The 18,023-nt window shown below is 42.7% G+C and overlaps 1 protein-coding gene across 2 annotated transcripts in view; it reads left to right on the plus strand.

Annotated features, from left to right (window-relative positions):
• ALPK2 (alpha kinase 2) overlaps window positions 1-18,023 on the plus strand; it is a 96,181-nt gene that overhangs the window by 22,425 nt on the left and 55,733 nt on the right. For both annotated transcript variants that reach the window (XM_075184860.1, XM_075184867.1), the window contains exons 2-3: window positions 94-1,580; window positions 10,973-12,284. In XM_075184860.1, coding sequence (XP_075040961.1) covers window positions 225-1,580; window positions 10,973-12,284 — 2,668 coding nt within the window. In that variant the 5' untranslated portion in view covers window positions 94-224. The remainder of the gene's footprint in view (window positions 1-93; window positions 1,581-10,972; window positions 12,285-18,023) is intronic.

Below are 18,023 nucleotides of genomic sequence, written 5' to 3' on the forward strand. Positions count from 1 at the left end.
GGGAATGCTGCTGAAAACACTCTACTCAACCTACATACAACACATGTTATATTTATTCTTTATAGTAACAAACTTGTTTGTGTTTTCTTTTAGGAAATCCTAAAAAGGCATAAGGAACACTGCCACGATTGCCAAGTGGAACTTGGAAGAACTTCAAAAGGAATATCAAACGAACGGCAACAACATTTTCATGCATCTATTTTCTAGACGTTATTCGAAGACTCATGGAGGGGGATTCTTCCGTGATTATGCCCAATGACGGTGAAACACAAAACTGTGACTCTTTGTCAGATCCTTTCATGACAGTTAGAGGTCTAGCATTTCTCCAAACGCAGATATCCATTGACCAACGTTCAGATGATAACACCAAGTCTGACCATGAAGAAAATTATGAGTGTGAACCTACCTTGGCTACAGGCGAAAGTCTTATAATACTAGAGGAAGAAGATCTAGATACTGAACATTCCAAATTACTCTTTGGTCCAGAAAAAATACATGCTTTAATAAGCAAAGGAGAAACAAATGGATGCAAAAATGGTGATTCTATATTACCTTCTCGACTGAATTGCGGGTTCAGGTGCCACACAAGTAACATCGAACATCTTTACTGCATGTGGCATGGTGCTAAATATTGTTGTAGGGTCAACGGGTCAAACTCTAATAGTAAACGGACTATAGAAGAAGACGTTTTTGACAATTGTCTCAACTATTTGGAATGCTCTGATGTCATGGTGGATGATGTGAATGGAATTTGGCTTAGTGTTCTGCTAGGCAATGACCCTGTCTTTTTACTGGAAAGTGACCAGGTTGATGAGACAAGTGTAAGCCAGGATTGCCTAAATGAGCGTTATCCGCTCTTGAGTGGTGTGACTCCTGTGAATGAAGTATCAAATAACAATGTAGCCACGGATGGCTTAACTAGCCCCTGTGTCAGTCACTCAGAGCCACCAGCACTAGATGTAAAGGGAGACTTCCCCGGGGACAGTCTGACAGCTTTGCAACCAGAGATGGTGATTACTGTAGGGCACCAACAGGACCATACTTCCAGTTTGAAAAGAAAGGACAGATGTAGTCTTCCTCTAGCTACTGCAGCCATCCAAAATGACCAAGCTGGAATTGAGGAGGAAAGCGTGGAAAACAGCCCCGGGGGTGATATCAAAGCATGTGTTAAACAGAGCAATAGCAATCCCTATATGGAACTGTATCTGGCAAACGTATTAGACAATTCAGTCAAAGGTCTGACCACAATGACCGATGAATCAACAGCAAATTCTTTCATATGTGCCTGTTCGGAAGACACGGAATATGAGGGTGGAAAACAGATTCTGGAGGTGGATTTGATGGATGAGAGATATCCAGAAATTCCTGCAGAACATTTACAAGAACAAGAAGTCAACCACTTTTCTATGGAGAGTATCCCTGACACAGTTGCTAACGGTAACAACAGTACAGGAAATCTTGAAGAGAAGCAGGACCAGGAAAATCAGCCAGATGGCAGAGGAGAATATTCTCACCTTCTTATGGAACTTATGAATAGAGCGCATCACTGTACAATAGATCATGCTCAGGAACATACGGAGGTAAATAATCCCTGACTGCTGGCAAAAATATTGTGTTTTAATCAAATCACACTCAGGACATTTGTGTGTGTGTGTGTGTGTGTGTGTGTATATATGTGTGTATATGTGTGTGTGTGTGTGTGTGTGTATGTGTGTGTGTATGTATGCAGTGGTGCACGCAGGGGGGGGTTTCTGAGTCTCCAGAAACCCCCCCTGCGCTAACTAAATGGCCACTATAGCGGCACTGTCCTATACAGCAGCCGCGGCACTGTCAAAGGAGCGTCCGCGGCGGGGCTGTAGTGTATACAGCACCGCCGCGGACGCTTCTTTTACAGCGCCGCGGCTGCTGTATAGGACATCGCTGCCTAAACGGAGCTGCTGCGCATGCGCAGTAGCTCTCACGCGGGTTGGGTTGTTTTTTGTTTTTTTTGGGTGTTGGGGGAAACCCCCCCCGACAATCCTCCGTGCGCCCCTGGTATGTATGTATGTATGTATGTATGTATGTATGTGTGTGTGTGTATGTATGTATGTGTGTATATGCGTGTGTGTGTGTATGTGTCTATATGTGTGTGTATGTGTGTATATGTGTGTGTGTGTGTATGTGTGTATATGTGTGTGTATGTATATGTGTGTGTGAGTGTATATGTGTGTGTGTGTGTGTGTGTGTATGTGTGTGTGTGTGTATATGCTGTTCGATGGTCTAGGAATTCCCAAGATTCCATTTAGGCTGTAAAATGTGTGTATATGTGTGTGTGTATGTGTGTGTATGTATGTATGTATGTATGTATGTGTGTATATGTGTGTGTGTGTATATGTGTGTGTATATGTGTGTGTACGTGTGTGTGTGTGTGTATGTGTGTATGTATGTGTGTGTGTGTGTATGTACATGTGTGTGAGTGTATATGTGTGTATGTGTATATGTGTGTGTGTGTATGTGTGTATATGTGTATGTGTGTATATGTGTGTGTGTATGTATATGTGTGTGTGAGTGTATATGTGTGTATATGTGTGTGTGAGTGTATATGTGTGTGTATGTGTGTGTGTGAGTGTGTGTGTGTGTGTGTGTGTATGCTGTTCGATGGTCTAGGAATTCCCAAGATTCCATTTAGGCTGTAAAATGATTGACAGCTACGGCTGGGTAGAGAAACTGATTTAGAAAAAAAAAAAAGTACACTAGGATAAACAGCAAGCAAACCTAATTATAGAAAAAGGCCTATAATAGCTGGATAAACCGGTGGAGTTTAGGACAGCTGTATCAAGAAATGTGATCTACACCTGTACTCCTTACATAGAGCATACATTTTTAACCCCTTCAGTATACCCATTCCTGGCCACAGTTTATTTTGCCTGCACTTTTATACTGAACAAACACAAATGTATTTTCCTGTCTGTGTATATGATTGATTACACACTCACGGAACACTTTTACACTTTCTGTACAAACAAGATGAAGCCTAGCTAATGCATCACACAAGTGTAACCCACGGGAGCCAATCAGATATTTACACTCAACAGTCAAATTACGCTAGACTGAGATCAGTTTGTATGTCATTGGTCGCTTTTGGGATACAGTGCAATTATGCAATGTTATTAAAATGGAACTCTATAAATTGTTTGATTATTTTCAATTCAATATCCCCCCAGTTGAAACAATTTGCTAAATATTATCCTCATAACGAGTTAGTGCCACAAGACTGGCGGAGAGCAGAAGTGGTAATTATTTTTTAAAGGGAAGACAAAATCGGAAGCAGGAAATTATAGACCTGTAAGTCTGACATCTGTTGTGCGAAAATGTTTTGATGGGATTTTGAAATATATTTTGGGAAATAAGTGCACTTGGTGTGATATACTGTATTTGGCTGTTGTGAAATCATCATATAGTATACACATAATGTAACAGTCTGGTGCATAAGAGCAGAGTTCTACGTATAGGGGGAATTGTATGTAAATTGAGTGAGAACTGGTTGATGAACAGAAGACAAAGGGTAGTTCTAAAGAGAACATATTCATTAACATGTTCATATTGGTGATGAGTGGCACAACACTGTGGGGTATATTTACTAAACTGTGGGTTTGAAAAAGTGGAGATGTTGCCTATAGCAACCAATCAGATTCTAGTTATCATTTATTTATTTATTTATGACAGCTAGAGTATTATTGGCCGCTATAGGCAACATCCCTACTCTTTCTAAACCCGCAGCTTAGTAAATATACCCCTATATGAGGCTATTAGCACAGAACAGGGTAGTATCTTGCTAGAGAAAGATTAGGACAATGGCAAACTGGGTCACAACATGGTAGATCGTAGGGTTCTGCACCTAGGCAAATACTAATTGACAGAAAGCAAAGTAGTAGCACAGTGCCAGTCAGTGGCTAAAAAGTGAATAAAGTCCTAGGGCTAGATTTACTAAGCTGCGGGTTTGCAAAAGTGGGAATGTTGCCTATAGCAACCAATCAGGTTCTAGCTTTCATTTATTTAGTACCTTCTACAAAATGACAGCTAGAATCTGATTGGTTGTTATAGGCAACATCCCCACTTTTTCAAACACGCAGCTTAGTAAATCTAGCCCCTAGGATGCATAAAAGAGTGAACAAATGCACTTTGTGCAAACATAGCATTACTTCTCTATGTGTCGCTGCTTAGACCATATCTTGAATACATGGGCCACTTCTTGGATTCTCACTAAGGACAGAAGAACTGAGGTGGACAACATCATTTTAAAGGGCTAAAGCAGCGGCCCAGCGCGCCTGTAAATGTGGCCCAGAAGGAGTTTTGGTTGTGGCAAGGGGGCAGCACTGTTAATGGAAAAAAAAAATCCTGCAAAAAAAAAGAAAAGAAAATACTTACCTTGCAGTCACGTCAGCTGGTATTCCGGCTCCCTCCCTTGTCTCCTCCTCCGTGCGGTGCTCGCAGTGAATGTCGGGCGTGATGTCATCACGCCCAACATTCATTGCGGAGCACAGCACAGAGGAGTCACCCGCGCGAGAAGAACAATTAGCAGCACAGAATTGGAGAAAAGAAGAGAAGAGGACAGGATAACAAGCCGACTAAAAGGTAAGTTAAGGGGGATTTTTATTATTTCAAGGGACGCTGACAAGTGAATAAAAGTCACCCGGTCCTGGAGCATCATGGACCTTATCTCCCTGCTACATACTTCTACTTGTATTACTAATGGGGCATTATATATTATTCTCTTTGGCCCATTATAAGTTGTTATCCCTTAACTAACATAGTGGTGTAATTATCAAAACAGGTCACAATTTGGGGTCACAGTGATGTATATGTCAGGTACCACAGGCCTGGTCAGGGCACCCTGATATATAATGCCTGGCTTAAATGCACTTTATTGATATTGCATCGAAACAATACAAAAAGTGATTATAGTATAATAACTAGAGAGGATTTTTTTTGAACAGGGCGATTGAAAGGTAAGTATAGGGGGATTTAAAAAAAAAGTGATTTTATATATATATATATATATATATATATATAATATATATGTTAACTATGTTTTCGATGGTTTTTTGGATGATCAGCTATCGTTATTGTTATTGTATCTTTTATGTGCGGCCCAAACCAACTCGTCGTCTTCCAATGTGGCCCAGGGAAGCTAAAAGGTTGGACACCCCTGGGCTAAAGTATAAGAGAGGTTTTAGTGAAACAATGCCTTGTAGGTGACCTCATTAATATGTACAACTATATCCTGGACAATACATGGATATGTCCAATTTACTTTTTGTACCAAAGACCATTCTTAAGAATTAAAAGTTATCAGTTGTAAATGGGGGAAAGTTTCACATATGGCATTGGACTGTCTTTTCTGTAAATGTGGTTAAGCTGTGGCAATCCATACCACATGTGCATATACTAGGTTGTTTCACACCTAATGTATCAATCCTGTTTGAAAAGACACTACTTTGAGCTTTCAAACCCTCACCTTTCCTATTCAATATAATTTGGCAGACAGCCATGAGAGCCGTTAGTTTTTGTTTTGATCTGCGACGGGCACTGTGTTTCTCGCCATGTCATAGAAATGATGGCTGGCGTCATTCAGTCAGGGGCCACTATTCCTCCGGTTTGCCATATCGACTACAGTTAGCATCACTGAAGCTGGTGTGTATGCTCCTCTTCTGGTCTCTTATCAACAGGCCAGAGTCTATTCACAGGTGCTGCTGATTCGTAGGTTAAGAGGCACATTCCCTAGGTGGGTTATGTGATCAGAAGGCGTGTCTTCCTGACCTTACCTCATTGGCTCTCCAAGCTTCCTCTTCTGTACACCTGTGCTGGTAATAGTTTGTTCTGAACCAGTATGCTGAACCTGTGCTTAGTGTGGTCATCTTATCTGTGACCAGCTGTGACCCAGACTGTGAATTGGATCTTGCTTCTCTCTTTTGCCCTTGACCTCGGATTGTTTACTGGACTCTGATTCTGTATGGTGCCTACCCCTGACTTCGGATAGTTTATTGGACTTTGCTCTGACCTCTAAGAGATACTATTCCATCAGGTTTCTGCTTTTATAATTGCCTCCAACTGTGTTCTGTCCATTTTAATACCCAGGGATGATAAGCCCCTATTACTACAAGTCAAGTCCTGGGCCCAGACGAGTTTTCATGAGCATAGTGCGCTCAACAAGAAAGGAGTCTGCTATAGGTGAAGATGTTGTGAGGCGGTTCTAGGGTCTCATCTCAATGGGTATTGTCTTAACAGCTTTTTACATTCAATCATATAGGGCCTGATTCATTAAGGATCTTAACTTAAGAAACTTCTTATTTCAGTCTCCTGGACAAAACCATGTTACAATGCTGTGGTGCAAATTAGTATTCTGTTTTGCACATAAGTTACATACTGACTGTTTTTTCATGTAGCACACAAATATCAACTTTAAATTTCAGTGTACAAATAACCTATCAAGTATTTGTGTGCTACATGAAAAAACAGTCAGTATTTAACTTATGTGCAAAACAGAATACTAATTTGCATCCCAGCATTGTAACATGGTTTTGTCCAGGAGACTGAAATAAGAAGTTTCTTAAGTTAAGATCCTTAATGAATCAGGCACATAAAGGGTAACTCCATTCCAAAATAATTTTGACTAATTACAATCATTATGCTGGATACTATAACTTACATGAACAACTCCTTATTCTTCAAATAGGGCTTCTGCCTTCAACATATTATTATTTGGGAGTAAATAATAAGAATTCAAGAGACACAAAATGATTGCACCCTATGGATTAAAACAGTGAGATTTTATTCACTGGGTACTGTACCAAAAACGACTTACCTCATCTATTTAATTGTAAACATCCTCAGCAGAGTCCTGGTTAAACAGAATTATTTACATCCCCATAGGTGTGAAGTCAATTCTCCATGGTGTAAAACAAGCAGTAACCAGATTCCACTAATCTCTCTTACAAGAATGTTTCTGTTCATTTCCCTAACTTCTGAGATCAGGCTCACTGGTCTGTAGTTGCCAGGATCCTCTCCTCTGTAAATGGATTCATGTCTATTACTTTTGCATTAATATTCTTGCTGCTCAACTGAGGTCTCCCATGGAATCACTTACATATCTTCCAATCTCTAATAGTCGACCCACCCGCTCCTATAATAATCTCTAGTCGTGAGATTACATTCTGGTCTGAGGACTCCTCAACTATTGTCAATGTTAATTACTGTATTATTTATTGCATATTACAATATTCTGCACTGTCATTCACGTATAACTTCAGTTCTATCATCATCATCAACATTTATTTATATAGCACCAGCAAATTCCGTAGCGCTTTACAATTGGGAACAAACATTAATAAGATAATACTGGGTAATACATACCTACAGAGAGGTAAGAGAACCCTGCTTGCAAGCTTACAATCTATGGGACAATGGGAGTTTGAGTGGGCTGTGTGTGTGGCAATGTTGGTCAGCGGGTTGTTGTCTTGTGTTGTCTAAACCTCTGTATTAAGTAAAGAATGTTTTCTTTACGAATGAGCTCCCTCACCAATTGAATGCGAGGAACTCATTCATAAATGTCTTTTCTTCTCCTTGTACCTGCAACAGACCGGTGGTAGTTGAAATTCAGAATCCATCTACACTGACACTGAATATACCTACATAAAAATACCAAACCCTATGAGAGCGACATAAAAAAATATAGACTTACCAACAAATAGACAAAGAAGATTTCCGGCCCAGCTTGGAACCGGCTCCTATGAATTGCGACTAAAGAAATTGCCTGCACTTGGAAGAGACGTCAGTTACTAACATTTCCTGTTTTAAAGCGGCAATGCCAGGACCCGGCACCTTCAATAATCCAAACGAAGGATTAGGGTTAGCGTTACAGTTAGCGTTAGGGATAGGGATTGGATTAGGGGTAAGGTTAGGATTAGGGTTAGGGTTAATATTAGCATAGGATACCGGGTCCCGGCATTGCTGATTTAAAACAGGAAATGTTAGTATCACTATGTTAACTAGCGTCAATTCCAAGTGCAGGCATTTTCTTTAGTCGCAATTCATAGGAGCCGAATCCAAGCTGGGTCTCAAATGTTCTGTCTATTTGTTGTTAAATCTATATTTTTTTATGTCGCTCTCATAGTGTTCGGTATTTTTATATAGGTGTAGTCAGTGTCGGTATTTCTGTCATCGACCAAATGTACCACACCCCATCAAACATACTCCTGTACTGTCATTGCCACTTTGGCGATCTCCTCCATCAAAACTCAATTCCTCTTCCTCTCCTGGAGATCTGTAGATCACTCTAACATGAAGAACAATGTTTTTCGGCCAGAGGTCAATGGAGGGCACTTTAAGCAGCCCAATGCGTTTTCTGCAAGTAAATAGAAAAGGCAACATCCAAAAGACAAAACGCAACTGCAGCTGCAAGTGTGTTTGGAGTCATTAAAACCAATAGGTTCCATTCTATACCCATTACATGCTTTTACTAGCATTAAAAGCATTATTCTTTTATGCCCATGGGTAACGGAACTTACAAAGTAGCTATTAGTTTTCGAATTTCAGATTAGTTTTCCTTCATCACAACTCAGCTCACGACGAGTCGATACTTCCACTGAGAGGAGTTGGGGAACTATTTTGAAGCTATGCAATTATGTAAAAACAAAATGCAGAACAAATCATTACAAGCATCACTGAGTGGCAGGCTTGTAGAATTATAACAAATGTCTCCTTTCAGCTAAAACTGATTACATATTCTGTCTTTGAATGATAAATTACATTGCGGTAATGAATGATCACTGCACTTTGTGGAGAAAAGTTTTGTCATATCTCAAAGTTTTTCTCAAACAGTATCTTTAACAGCATCAACTGCAAAAGTGATATCTAGGTGTATAACACTATATATTCTTCACCTTTTCACCTTGATTTACAAAAAGAAAGAGGTGCTTCTGGAAATGGCTTACTGAATAGCTCTTGATTGGCTGACAGAGCGCCGTTCAATGCATCTCTCCCAACTACATTCAATACTGGTCTAATTTCCTCTATTAAATGCCATCTAAATTGCACTATGTTATGTGTGGCTTCGTTAAATTGCAAAGCTAGATAAGTCTTCTGATTTACCTTTCCCATATTGTTTGACATATCAAAAGCTCTAGCCCAGGGGTCATGGAACTTTTTTACCTTTTACCCCCAAATATATTTAGATACGCCGACGTTACCCCTTCGATTTGAAAGTAAGAAAATCATATATTATTAATTATTGGAATTCAAAATTGTATTGCATCTATTCAAAATTTCTTTGAAAGCTTCAATTTCAAATCTTCAGGTTTTGGAGAAATGATGTTGCTTCATTTTTGATACGAGAGCATCAATATTGGGGCATTGTGATGTCAGAGCAATTTGGATACAGTCTTCAGCATCCAATCGATTTCTCTGCTTTGTTTTTATGGTCGTTAGAGTGGAAAATCCTTGTTCGCAAAGGTAGGTTGTTGCAAAAGGCAGCAACTTTTTGACTGCCTCCTTATGTGCAATTTTGATGCCTTTGCAGCTGTTGACATCCGAAAATATGACAGATCTGCTTTGTTTTCAGATGTAATACGAGCTTCATTATTGTATCGAAGCTCAAGAAGTGTCTCTGCCAGCCCTTGAGGCTCTTCTGGTACAACAGCAATTTCACATTTAAAGGCGTCTACAATCCAACTGACAGAATGTGAATCGGCAGCATTACCCCCAGGAATTTCATTTTTACCCCATTTGGGGTAATTTACCCCTGTTCCCTGACCACTGCTCTAGATCTTTTACTTTTACCCTCTGCTATTGGTATTCTTATTTTTCTCCAAGTGTGTCCGATGTAGTCCTTCCCAGACGGACACTTTATAAGATAGATAATATTCATGCTATCACATGTAAAAATCCAATCATATTAAGTTTTATGTCTCTACTTGGATATTGTCTTACATCTCTTGGGATTGTACCATTACATGATGCACGGTGCTAAAATGGGAAAATATCATTCTTTTGTGCCCCCCCCCCACACCAAAAATAAATAAATAGTTGTATAGAACGTTCCATTCCAGTAACAGAGTGTACGATCCTATCTGCATTATTTAGAGCCCTACTGAATGAGAAGCAAGGTGGAATTATGAAAGATATACCTGCGTGTTGGCCATTCTGTAAAATCTTCCAATGTTTTTTTTATGATTTGTCTCATTAAAACACTTTTTTATCATGTGCTATATTATATATTTAAACTTGCTTTATGACATTTTCCTTATATGCCCTTCTTATTGTGTCACACAGCTCTGCAACTCTCTGTTCAGGTTTTTCTTTGGTATGTAATATCTGCTTAGCCTTCAACAATGTCTATATGGTAATATCTCTGCAAATGAAACTACCTGTTTAAAGAAAGAAATTCCTAAAGGTTTTTTACATATATAAATGGTTTATCAGACGGCTTGCTTGATTGGCCACTTTATAGACAATGCATAGGAGTATGCTTATATTCCATATGTATATTTGATTGTATTATGCAACATCAAGTGTTGATGATATGAGCTATGAAATTTTTTTATTATTCTGATGTGCCAGACTATATCAAGAATAGGCCGTCAATAAATCTATATATAGCTTTTTACCCATAGAATTAAGGACAAAACACATATCATCAATCTGCTTCATAAATACATTGCATAGGATGAATCCATGAAGACAGAATTGATATAGTACAAATCATATATACAGAAAAAGATTAAAATAACTATAAAAAAAGAGTATTAAGTGAAAAACATTATACAGCAGCACATTGCTTTGATTTCTCCACAAGTCAAAGGAAGCCATCAAAGGCAGAAGACCATTTTTTATTAAACTAATTTCAGAGTTCTAGAATATGTAAATGTCTACGGAAGGTTTGGATCGTTATTATTCATGATACTTTGATTAAGTTTTGTGTCTTTCTGCTTTACAGCTAATACAATTTCTGAAAGAAAACATTCGCTCCTCTGAGAGTTCTGGCGAATCAAATGAAGAAAGCAATAAGACAGAGATATATACGGATACACAGGGATTGAAGGAGACCAAACAATGCCTATCACAGACTGACAATGTGGTGGATCACAGAGATGATATCAGTGAGAACTGTAATAGTGTCATTGATGAATTGCCCATACATTTTGAAAACAGTGAAAGAAATGAAATTTTGGCTAATGGGCCACGCGTTGTCGATCGTGGATCAGAAATAGTGAATACTGATTTGCAAATTGTGGATAATGGATTGGAAATTGTGACTAATGAATTGCAAACTGTGGATATCGATTCCCAATTCCATGGAATAGCTTGTGATAAACCTATTTCAGACATAAAATGTCAGGAGAGTAAGATAAGACCTGACTGCGCTGACAACAAAACTTGCAATAAAAGTACGCAAGGATGTGAATTTACAAATTCAATCAGCAACGCTCATATCGATATCCCCACAACAAAATTTGATGACGTATGCGACCAAGTGACAGTAGAAAATACCTTAATGGATGTGGCTTTAAAACCCAGTGTCTTAAATGGTACAAACATATGCGTGAAAACTAGCAAAAAATCTAATGGCTTCATGCTTGATAATAGAACTTCTGAAGGCAATATCCTAAGAACTAATTCATCCAATCACTTGAATGGAGAGCAAACGAAACCGAAACACCAAGACAAGGTCAAAATGAATATAAAAAAAAATGCAGCCCATCATTCTTCATTAAATAGCATTTGCTCTCCATTTAATAAAGGGAATCAGAAAATAAATGGTAGCATTGCTGTGGAAAATTACCAAGGAGGTGGTACTAAGAAACCTTTGATCTGTCTCGGTGGGAGTCGTGAAACTGTAAGCCTTGTGAAGACCATTGCTAGCCTGCATAATAATACAACTGAAATAGAAAAAGCACCATCACATCGTGTCAAGGATTGCATTCCAAATTCCAACCAGCTGTCACAAGTGTGCAGGGACCCTGATACAATCAGAGGAACAGTGTCCGCCCGGGCTCTTACCAGCAACCAAGACCAGGCTAAAGGAAGCAGCTGCTCGACGCTTTTCATGAGGTCTACAAGTTTCTGTGAGAAAAACACAGAGAACAGGATGGTAAAGAAAAAATTCAAGTCGGGCGGGAATGAAGCTAAGGGTATGAAAAATGAACTGCAGGCGTTGGATGTGAATGAGGTCTTTCCCCCAGAAGAAGGAAAAAGAGTCAGGAGAGAAAACAGCACTGAGACAGCTTCCACAAAAGACAACAAAAAAGGTGAGAAAAGTAAAACCCCAAGTTATTGCCCTTAATTTTATAGCAGTTATGCCAATATATACTATTGATCAGGAATGTCTTTAACTTAGCTCAGGTAAAGCACCGCTGGACATGTATAAAGACAGATATGGGATGAAATATTGAATTATAACAAAATGCCTCAGTGATATGACTTTTCCCTTGTGAATTGCACAGCTATAAAATGTCTTCAGGATACAAAATGGCTGCCTCAACTGTGACAGGAACAGAGTAATAGACACCCACGGAATCATTTCATTCAAAATGATTGTTTTAGTTTAAGTAATGAACGCTTATACAAATTTCCCACCACAGAAAGCTTTCATATTTTGAGCGGCAATTGGCAATAATATTTAAATAAGTACAATATATCAGTTTTTGATATATATGACAAAAAAAAAGAGAACCATTTTTTGTTCTAATGGATCATCTGGTCAATCCGTACGTAACAGGCCACCTCCTCTATTAGGTCATTTTGTTTTGAAGACTCATGCAAAGGGCTGTATAGCAGACTGACGTGAAGCAACAAATGAGTATATATGCAAATCTCTGTATGTACTTATATGGGACCAACCCACTATCTAAGTACTACATAATGAACTGTATTCTATACTAACATTTTACCAAAACACTAAAGGGTAGATCTACTAAAGTTTCTGAAAACTGGATGTGTTGCACATGGCAACCAATCAGATTCTAGCTATCATTTATCTAGTCCATTCTAGAAAATTATAGCTAGAATCTGATTGGTTGCTAGGGACAACAGCTTTATTTTTCCTTTTTATAAGCTTTAGCAAATCTTTCCCTAAGTGCATCAAATAATTCATAATGAAATACATGGTAATTCTCAATTGTATGTCATCGTACACATATTTTTATAGATACTTTGATAATATTTTCCCTTTAACTAACATTAAGTAAAATATATCACTGAAACACTGATATTCAAGCACCAGGCTATTAATGAAGAGTTTTATTCATACAATAGAGATTTAGGATAAATGATCATTTTGAGACTGAATAAACACATTTATTTGTTACAATGTTGAACTGTCTGACACTATGTACATGTAAAGGCATTTTATGCAGTAGAGACACTGTAAAGATAGATTGTTGTCATGTCCTATATTTATTTTCCATTTGCTGACTTTTTCTGGTACACATCCTTAAAGCAGAACTATCTCGCAGTGTATGTATGCATGTGTGCTATTTTCAGACATGCAGCCAGCAGGTAATATGAACCGTTGTCCTTGTGCTGTGGAATGTTTTCTTTCTCCTGCTAATCCAGGCTGCACCATCACAAAGCTGCACACGGGAGGAGTGTAGCACAGAATACAAACAGAAGATGTTTCTGCAAGTGGATCTTAATAGTTGTGTTTTGCCTCCATTGGAGTCATATATGAAGCAGCGACAAAGTGCGAAAGTGATTTGTGATATCACACAGCTGCATTTGCAGTCGTTCAGCCTGGCTTGAAGTCACTGCATTTTGTTCTGGAAACCTTATAATTTATTTAGTACATTCTAGAACAGTGGTCAATCCAATGTACTTCAAGGGCCCACATGACACTTAGACCTCTCTACATGACCCCCATGCCACTTAAATCTATCCCTCACAGACCTCTGCATGTGTCCCCCCCTCACAGACCTCTGCACGTGTCACCCCTCTCACAGACCTCTGCACGTGTCCCCCTCTCACAGACCTCTGCACATGTCCCCCCTCACAGACCTCTGCACGTGTCACCCCTCTCACAGACCTCTGCACGTGTCCCCCTCTCACAGACCTCTGCACGTGTCCCCCTCTCACAGACCTCTGCACGTGTCCCCCCTCACAGACCTCTGCACGTGTGTCCCCCTCACAGGCCTCTGCATGTTCCCCCCCTCACAGACCTCTGCATGTGTCCCCCCCCTCACAGACCTCTGCACGTGTCACCCCTCTCACAGACCTCTGCACGTGTCACCCCTCTCACAGACCTCTGCACGTGTCCCCCTCTCACAGACCTCTGCACGTGTCCCCCCTCACACCCCTCTGCACGTGTCCCCCTCTCACAGACCTCTGCACGTGTCCCCCCTCACAGACCTCTGCACGTGTCACCCCTCTCACAGACCTCTGCACGTGTCCCCCTCTCACAGACCTCTGCACGTGTCCCCCCTCACAGACCTCTGCACGTGTCCCCCCTCACAGACCTCTGCACGTGTCCCCCCCTCACAGACCTCTGCATGTGTCCCCCCCTCACAGACCTCTGCATGTGTCACCCCTCTCACAGACCTCTGCACGTGTCCCCCTCTCACAGACCTCTGCACGTGTCCCCCCTCACAGACCTCTGCACGTGTCCCCCTCTCACAGACCTCTGCACGTGTCCCCCCTCACAGACCTCTGCACGTGTCACCCCTCTCACAGACCTCTGCACGTGTCCCCCTCTCACAGACCTCTGCACGTGTCCCCCCTCACAGACCTCTGCACGTGTCCCCCCTCACAGACCTCTGCACGTGTGTCCCCCTCACAGACCTCTGCACGTGTGTCCCCCTCACAGGCCTCTGCATGTGCCCCCCCTCACAGACCTCTGCACGTGTGTCCCCCTCGCAGACCTCTGCACGTGTGTCCCCCTCGCAGACCTCTGCACGTGTCCCCTCCTCACAGACCCCTGCAAGTGTCCCCCCCTCACAGACCTCTGCACGTGTGTCCCCTTCACAGACCTCTGCACGTGTGTCCCCCTCGCAGACCTCTGCACGTGTGTCCCCCTCACAGACCTCTGCACGTGTGTCCCCATCACAGACCTCTGCACGTGTGTCCCCTTCACAGACCTCTGCACGTGTGTCCCCCTCGCAGACCTCTGCACGTGTGTCCCCCTCACAGACCTCTGCACGTGTCCCCTCCTCACAGACCCCTGCAAGTGTCCCCCCCCTCACAGACCTCTGCACGTGTGTCCCCTTCACAGACCTCTGCACGTGTGTCCCCATCACAGACCTCTGCACGTGTGTCCCCTTCACAGACCTCTGCACGTGTGTCCCCCTCGCAGACCTCTGCACGTGTGTCCCCCTCACAGACCTCTGCACGTGTCCCCTCCTCACAGACCCCTGCAAGTGTCCCCCCCTCACAGACCTCTGCACGTGTGTCCCCATCACAGACCTCTGCACGTGTGTCCCCCTCGCAGACCTCTGCACGTGTGTCCCCCTCACAGACCTCTGCACGTGTCCCCTCCTCACAGACCCCTGCAAGTGTCCCCCCCTCACAGACCTCTGCACGTGTGTCCCCTTCACAGACCTCTGCACGTGTGTCCCCCTCACAGACCTCTGCACGTGTGTCCCCCATCACAGACCTCTGCACGTGTGTCCCCCTCACAGACCTCTGCACGTGTGTCCCCCTCGCAGACCTCTGCACGTGTGTCCCCTTCACAGACCCCTGCAAGTGTCCCCCCCTCACAGACCTCTGCACGTGTCCCCCCATCACAGACCTCTGCACGTGTGTCCCCCACTCACAGACCTCTGCACGTGTCCCACCATCACAGACCTCTGCACGTGTGTCCCCCACTCACAGACCTCTGCACGTGTCCCCCCATCACAGACCTCTGCACGTGTCCCCCATCACAGACCTCTGCACGTGTGTCCCCCACTCACAGACTTTTGCACGTGTGTCCCCCACTCACAGACCTCTGTACGTGTCCCCCCCATCACAGACCTCTGCATGTGTCCCCACATCACAGACCTCTGCACGTGTGTCCCCCTCACACCTCACCACACTCACCTGAACAGATGTTGCCCACAGAGGATGGAGGGAGAGGGTGGGGTCCAGAATGTACTGCACAAACTCCTTCCCCTCCTCTGATTGGTTGTGCAGCGGAGGTCACATGGCACCAATCTAGGCTGTTCAGAATTATTCCTGCAGAGTATAATTGATATCTGAAGCAGTGGACTGGGGGGCTGCAGGTGAAGGCCGCCTGTAACCCACCTCTGTTCATAAATCTACCCCTAAATTTTCACTATATTATAGTAGGAACTGCAGCTACTTTTATTATTGTTGCTTCTCTTCTTATGTATCAATGCCCTTACACATCCAATGCTGCAAAAAAATTGTACTGTATTTAGTTAAGGACAGTTTCTGGGGGAGAAGAGAGGGGTGTGGGGGGCGATTTTTGTTCTTTGCTCAATTTATTACCACACTGGTGTGGTCCGGGCTGTGGCCACGTTGGCTGGTGGAGAGTTCAATAATGAAAAACCTGCAAGCATTTATGGTGCTGTCTTCTGTTCCTCAATAAATCCCAGTAGCCCAATATCGTTCACTAAGAAGTATTAATCTACAGTTTACAGCTGGGGGTAAATGTATCAAGCTATGATTTGGCATTTTCAGCAATTTTCTCTGGCGAGTTTAAACTCGACGTTGTCTTAAAGGTCTTAAAGTTGACAGGAAATTGCCAGTAAAGTGTTTCTGTCAAAATCGCCATTTCCAAAATCGTTACAAATCGATGTCCTGACGTTTTGCCACTCTAGCTATACAAGCCTGTAAATTTATGAAGTTGCAATGTTGCAAACTCTCCCGAGTTTAAATTGAAAATCACCAGATACAACACGCTGCTTTCTATAGGCGAGATCAGCAAACACATGACTGTTACACTGCAGGACAATGTTACTATAACAGGAAGCACAGTACAAGTTGAACTTAATCATGATTTCTGGTTTAGAGGGGCATAAATGATTATAAACTTTCTTACGGCGATCAATTTTTTTTAAGAATAAATTAGTTGGCCAAATGATTATTTGTATGGGATTTTTATTTTACTATATTATAGTGGTCACTCTTTCATTATGTGCCCAACGTTTCCACACCCCCAGGTCGATGTCTCTGCAGTAGTTTTGTGTAAAATAAAGTCTATAATTGCAAACTGATAGCATTGTCTATAGCCCTGGGCAGGGCCACCATCAGGGGGGGTACGGACAGTACTGCTCTGAGGGGCCCGGACAGACTAGGGGGCCCGGACAGACCTCCCAGTCTGTCCAGACTCCCTGGACTGTCCGGGCCCCACAATCACTGACCGTGTCTCTCATTTTTCTTTACTTACCTTCTCCGTGGCTCTGCAGCTCTGCCTACCAGACTGATAGGCTCTCCCAGTGTATGAGTGACCTGGAGGCAGAGCTGTTGCGGAGGAGAAGGTAAGTAAATAAGCTCTTGTTTTTTTTGAGGGGGGGGGGGGGGAGAGACCGGGGAACCATAACTGTGGAGGGAGGGGGAGAGGGAGAGCCTGGGGGACCATAATTGTGGAGGGAGGGAGGGGGAGGACAGGGAGAGCCTGGGGGACCTGATCTGTGGAGAGAGAGGGGTGAACAGGGGGACTTTAACTGTGCAAGGGGGGGAGAGGGGGACCTTAATTGTGGAAGGGGGGTTGAGGGGGACCTTAATTGTGGATGGGGAAGGGAGAGGGGGACCTTAAGTGTGGAAGGGGGGGAGGGAGAGGGGACCTTAATTGTGGAGGGAGGGAGAAGGGGACCTTAACTGTGATTAGTGGGGGAGGGGGACCTTAACAGTGGGGGGGAGAGGGGGACCTTAACTGTGGGGGGAGAGGGGGATCTTAACTGTGATTGGGGGGGGAGAGGGGGACCTTAACTCTGGGGGTTAAAGGGGGACCTTAACTGTGATTGGGGGGCAGAGGGGACCTTAACTGTGGGGGGGGGGGGGAGGGGGACCTCAACTGTGATTGGGGGGCAGAGGGGGACCATAACTGGGGGGGG

This window comes from Mixophyes fleayi, chromosome 1 (assembly GCF_038048845.1).
Source record: "Mixophyes fleayi isolate aMixFle1 chromosome 1, aMixFle1.hap1, whole genome shotgun sequence".
NCBI lineage: Eukaryota > Metazoa > Chordata > Amphibia > Anura > Limnodynastidae > Mixophyes > Mixophyes fleayi.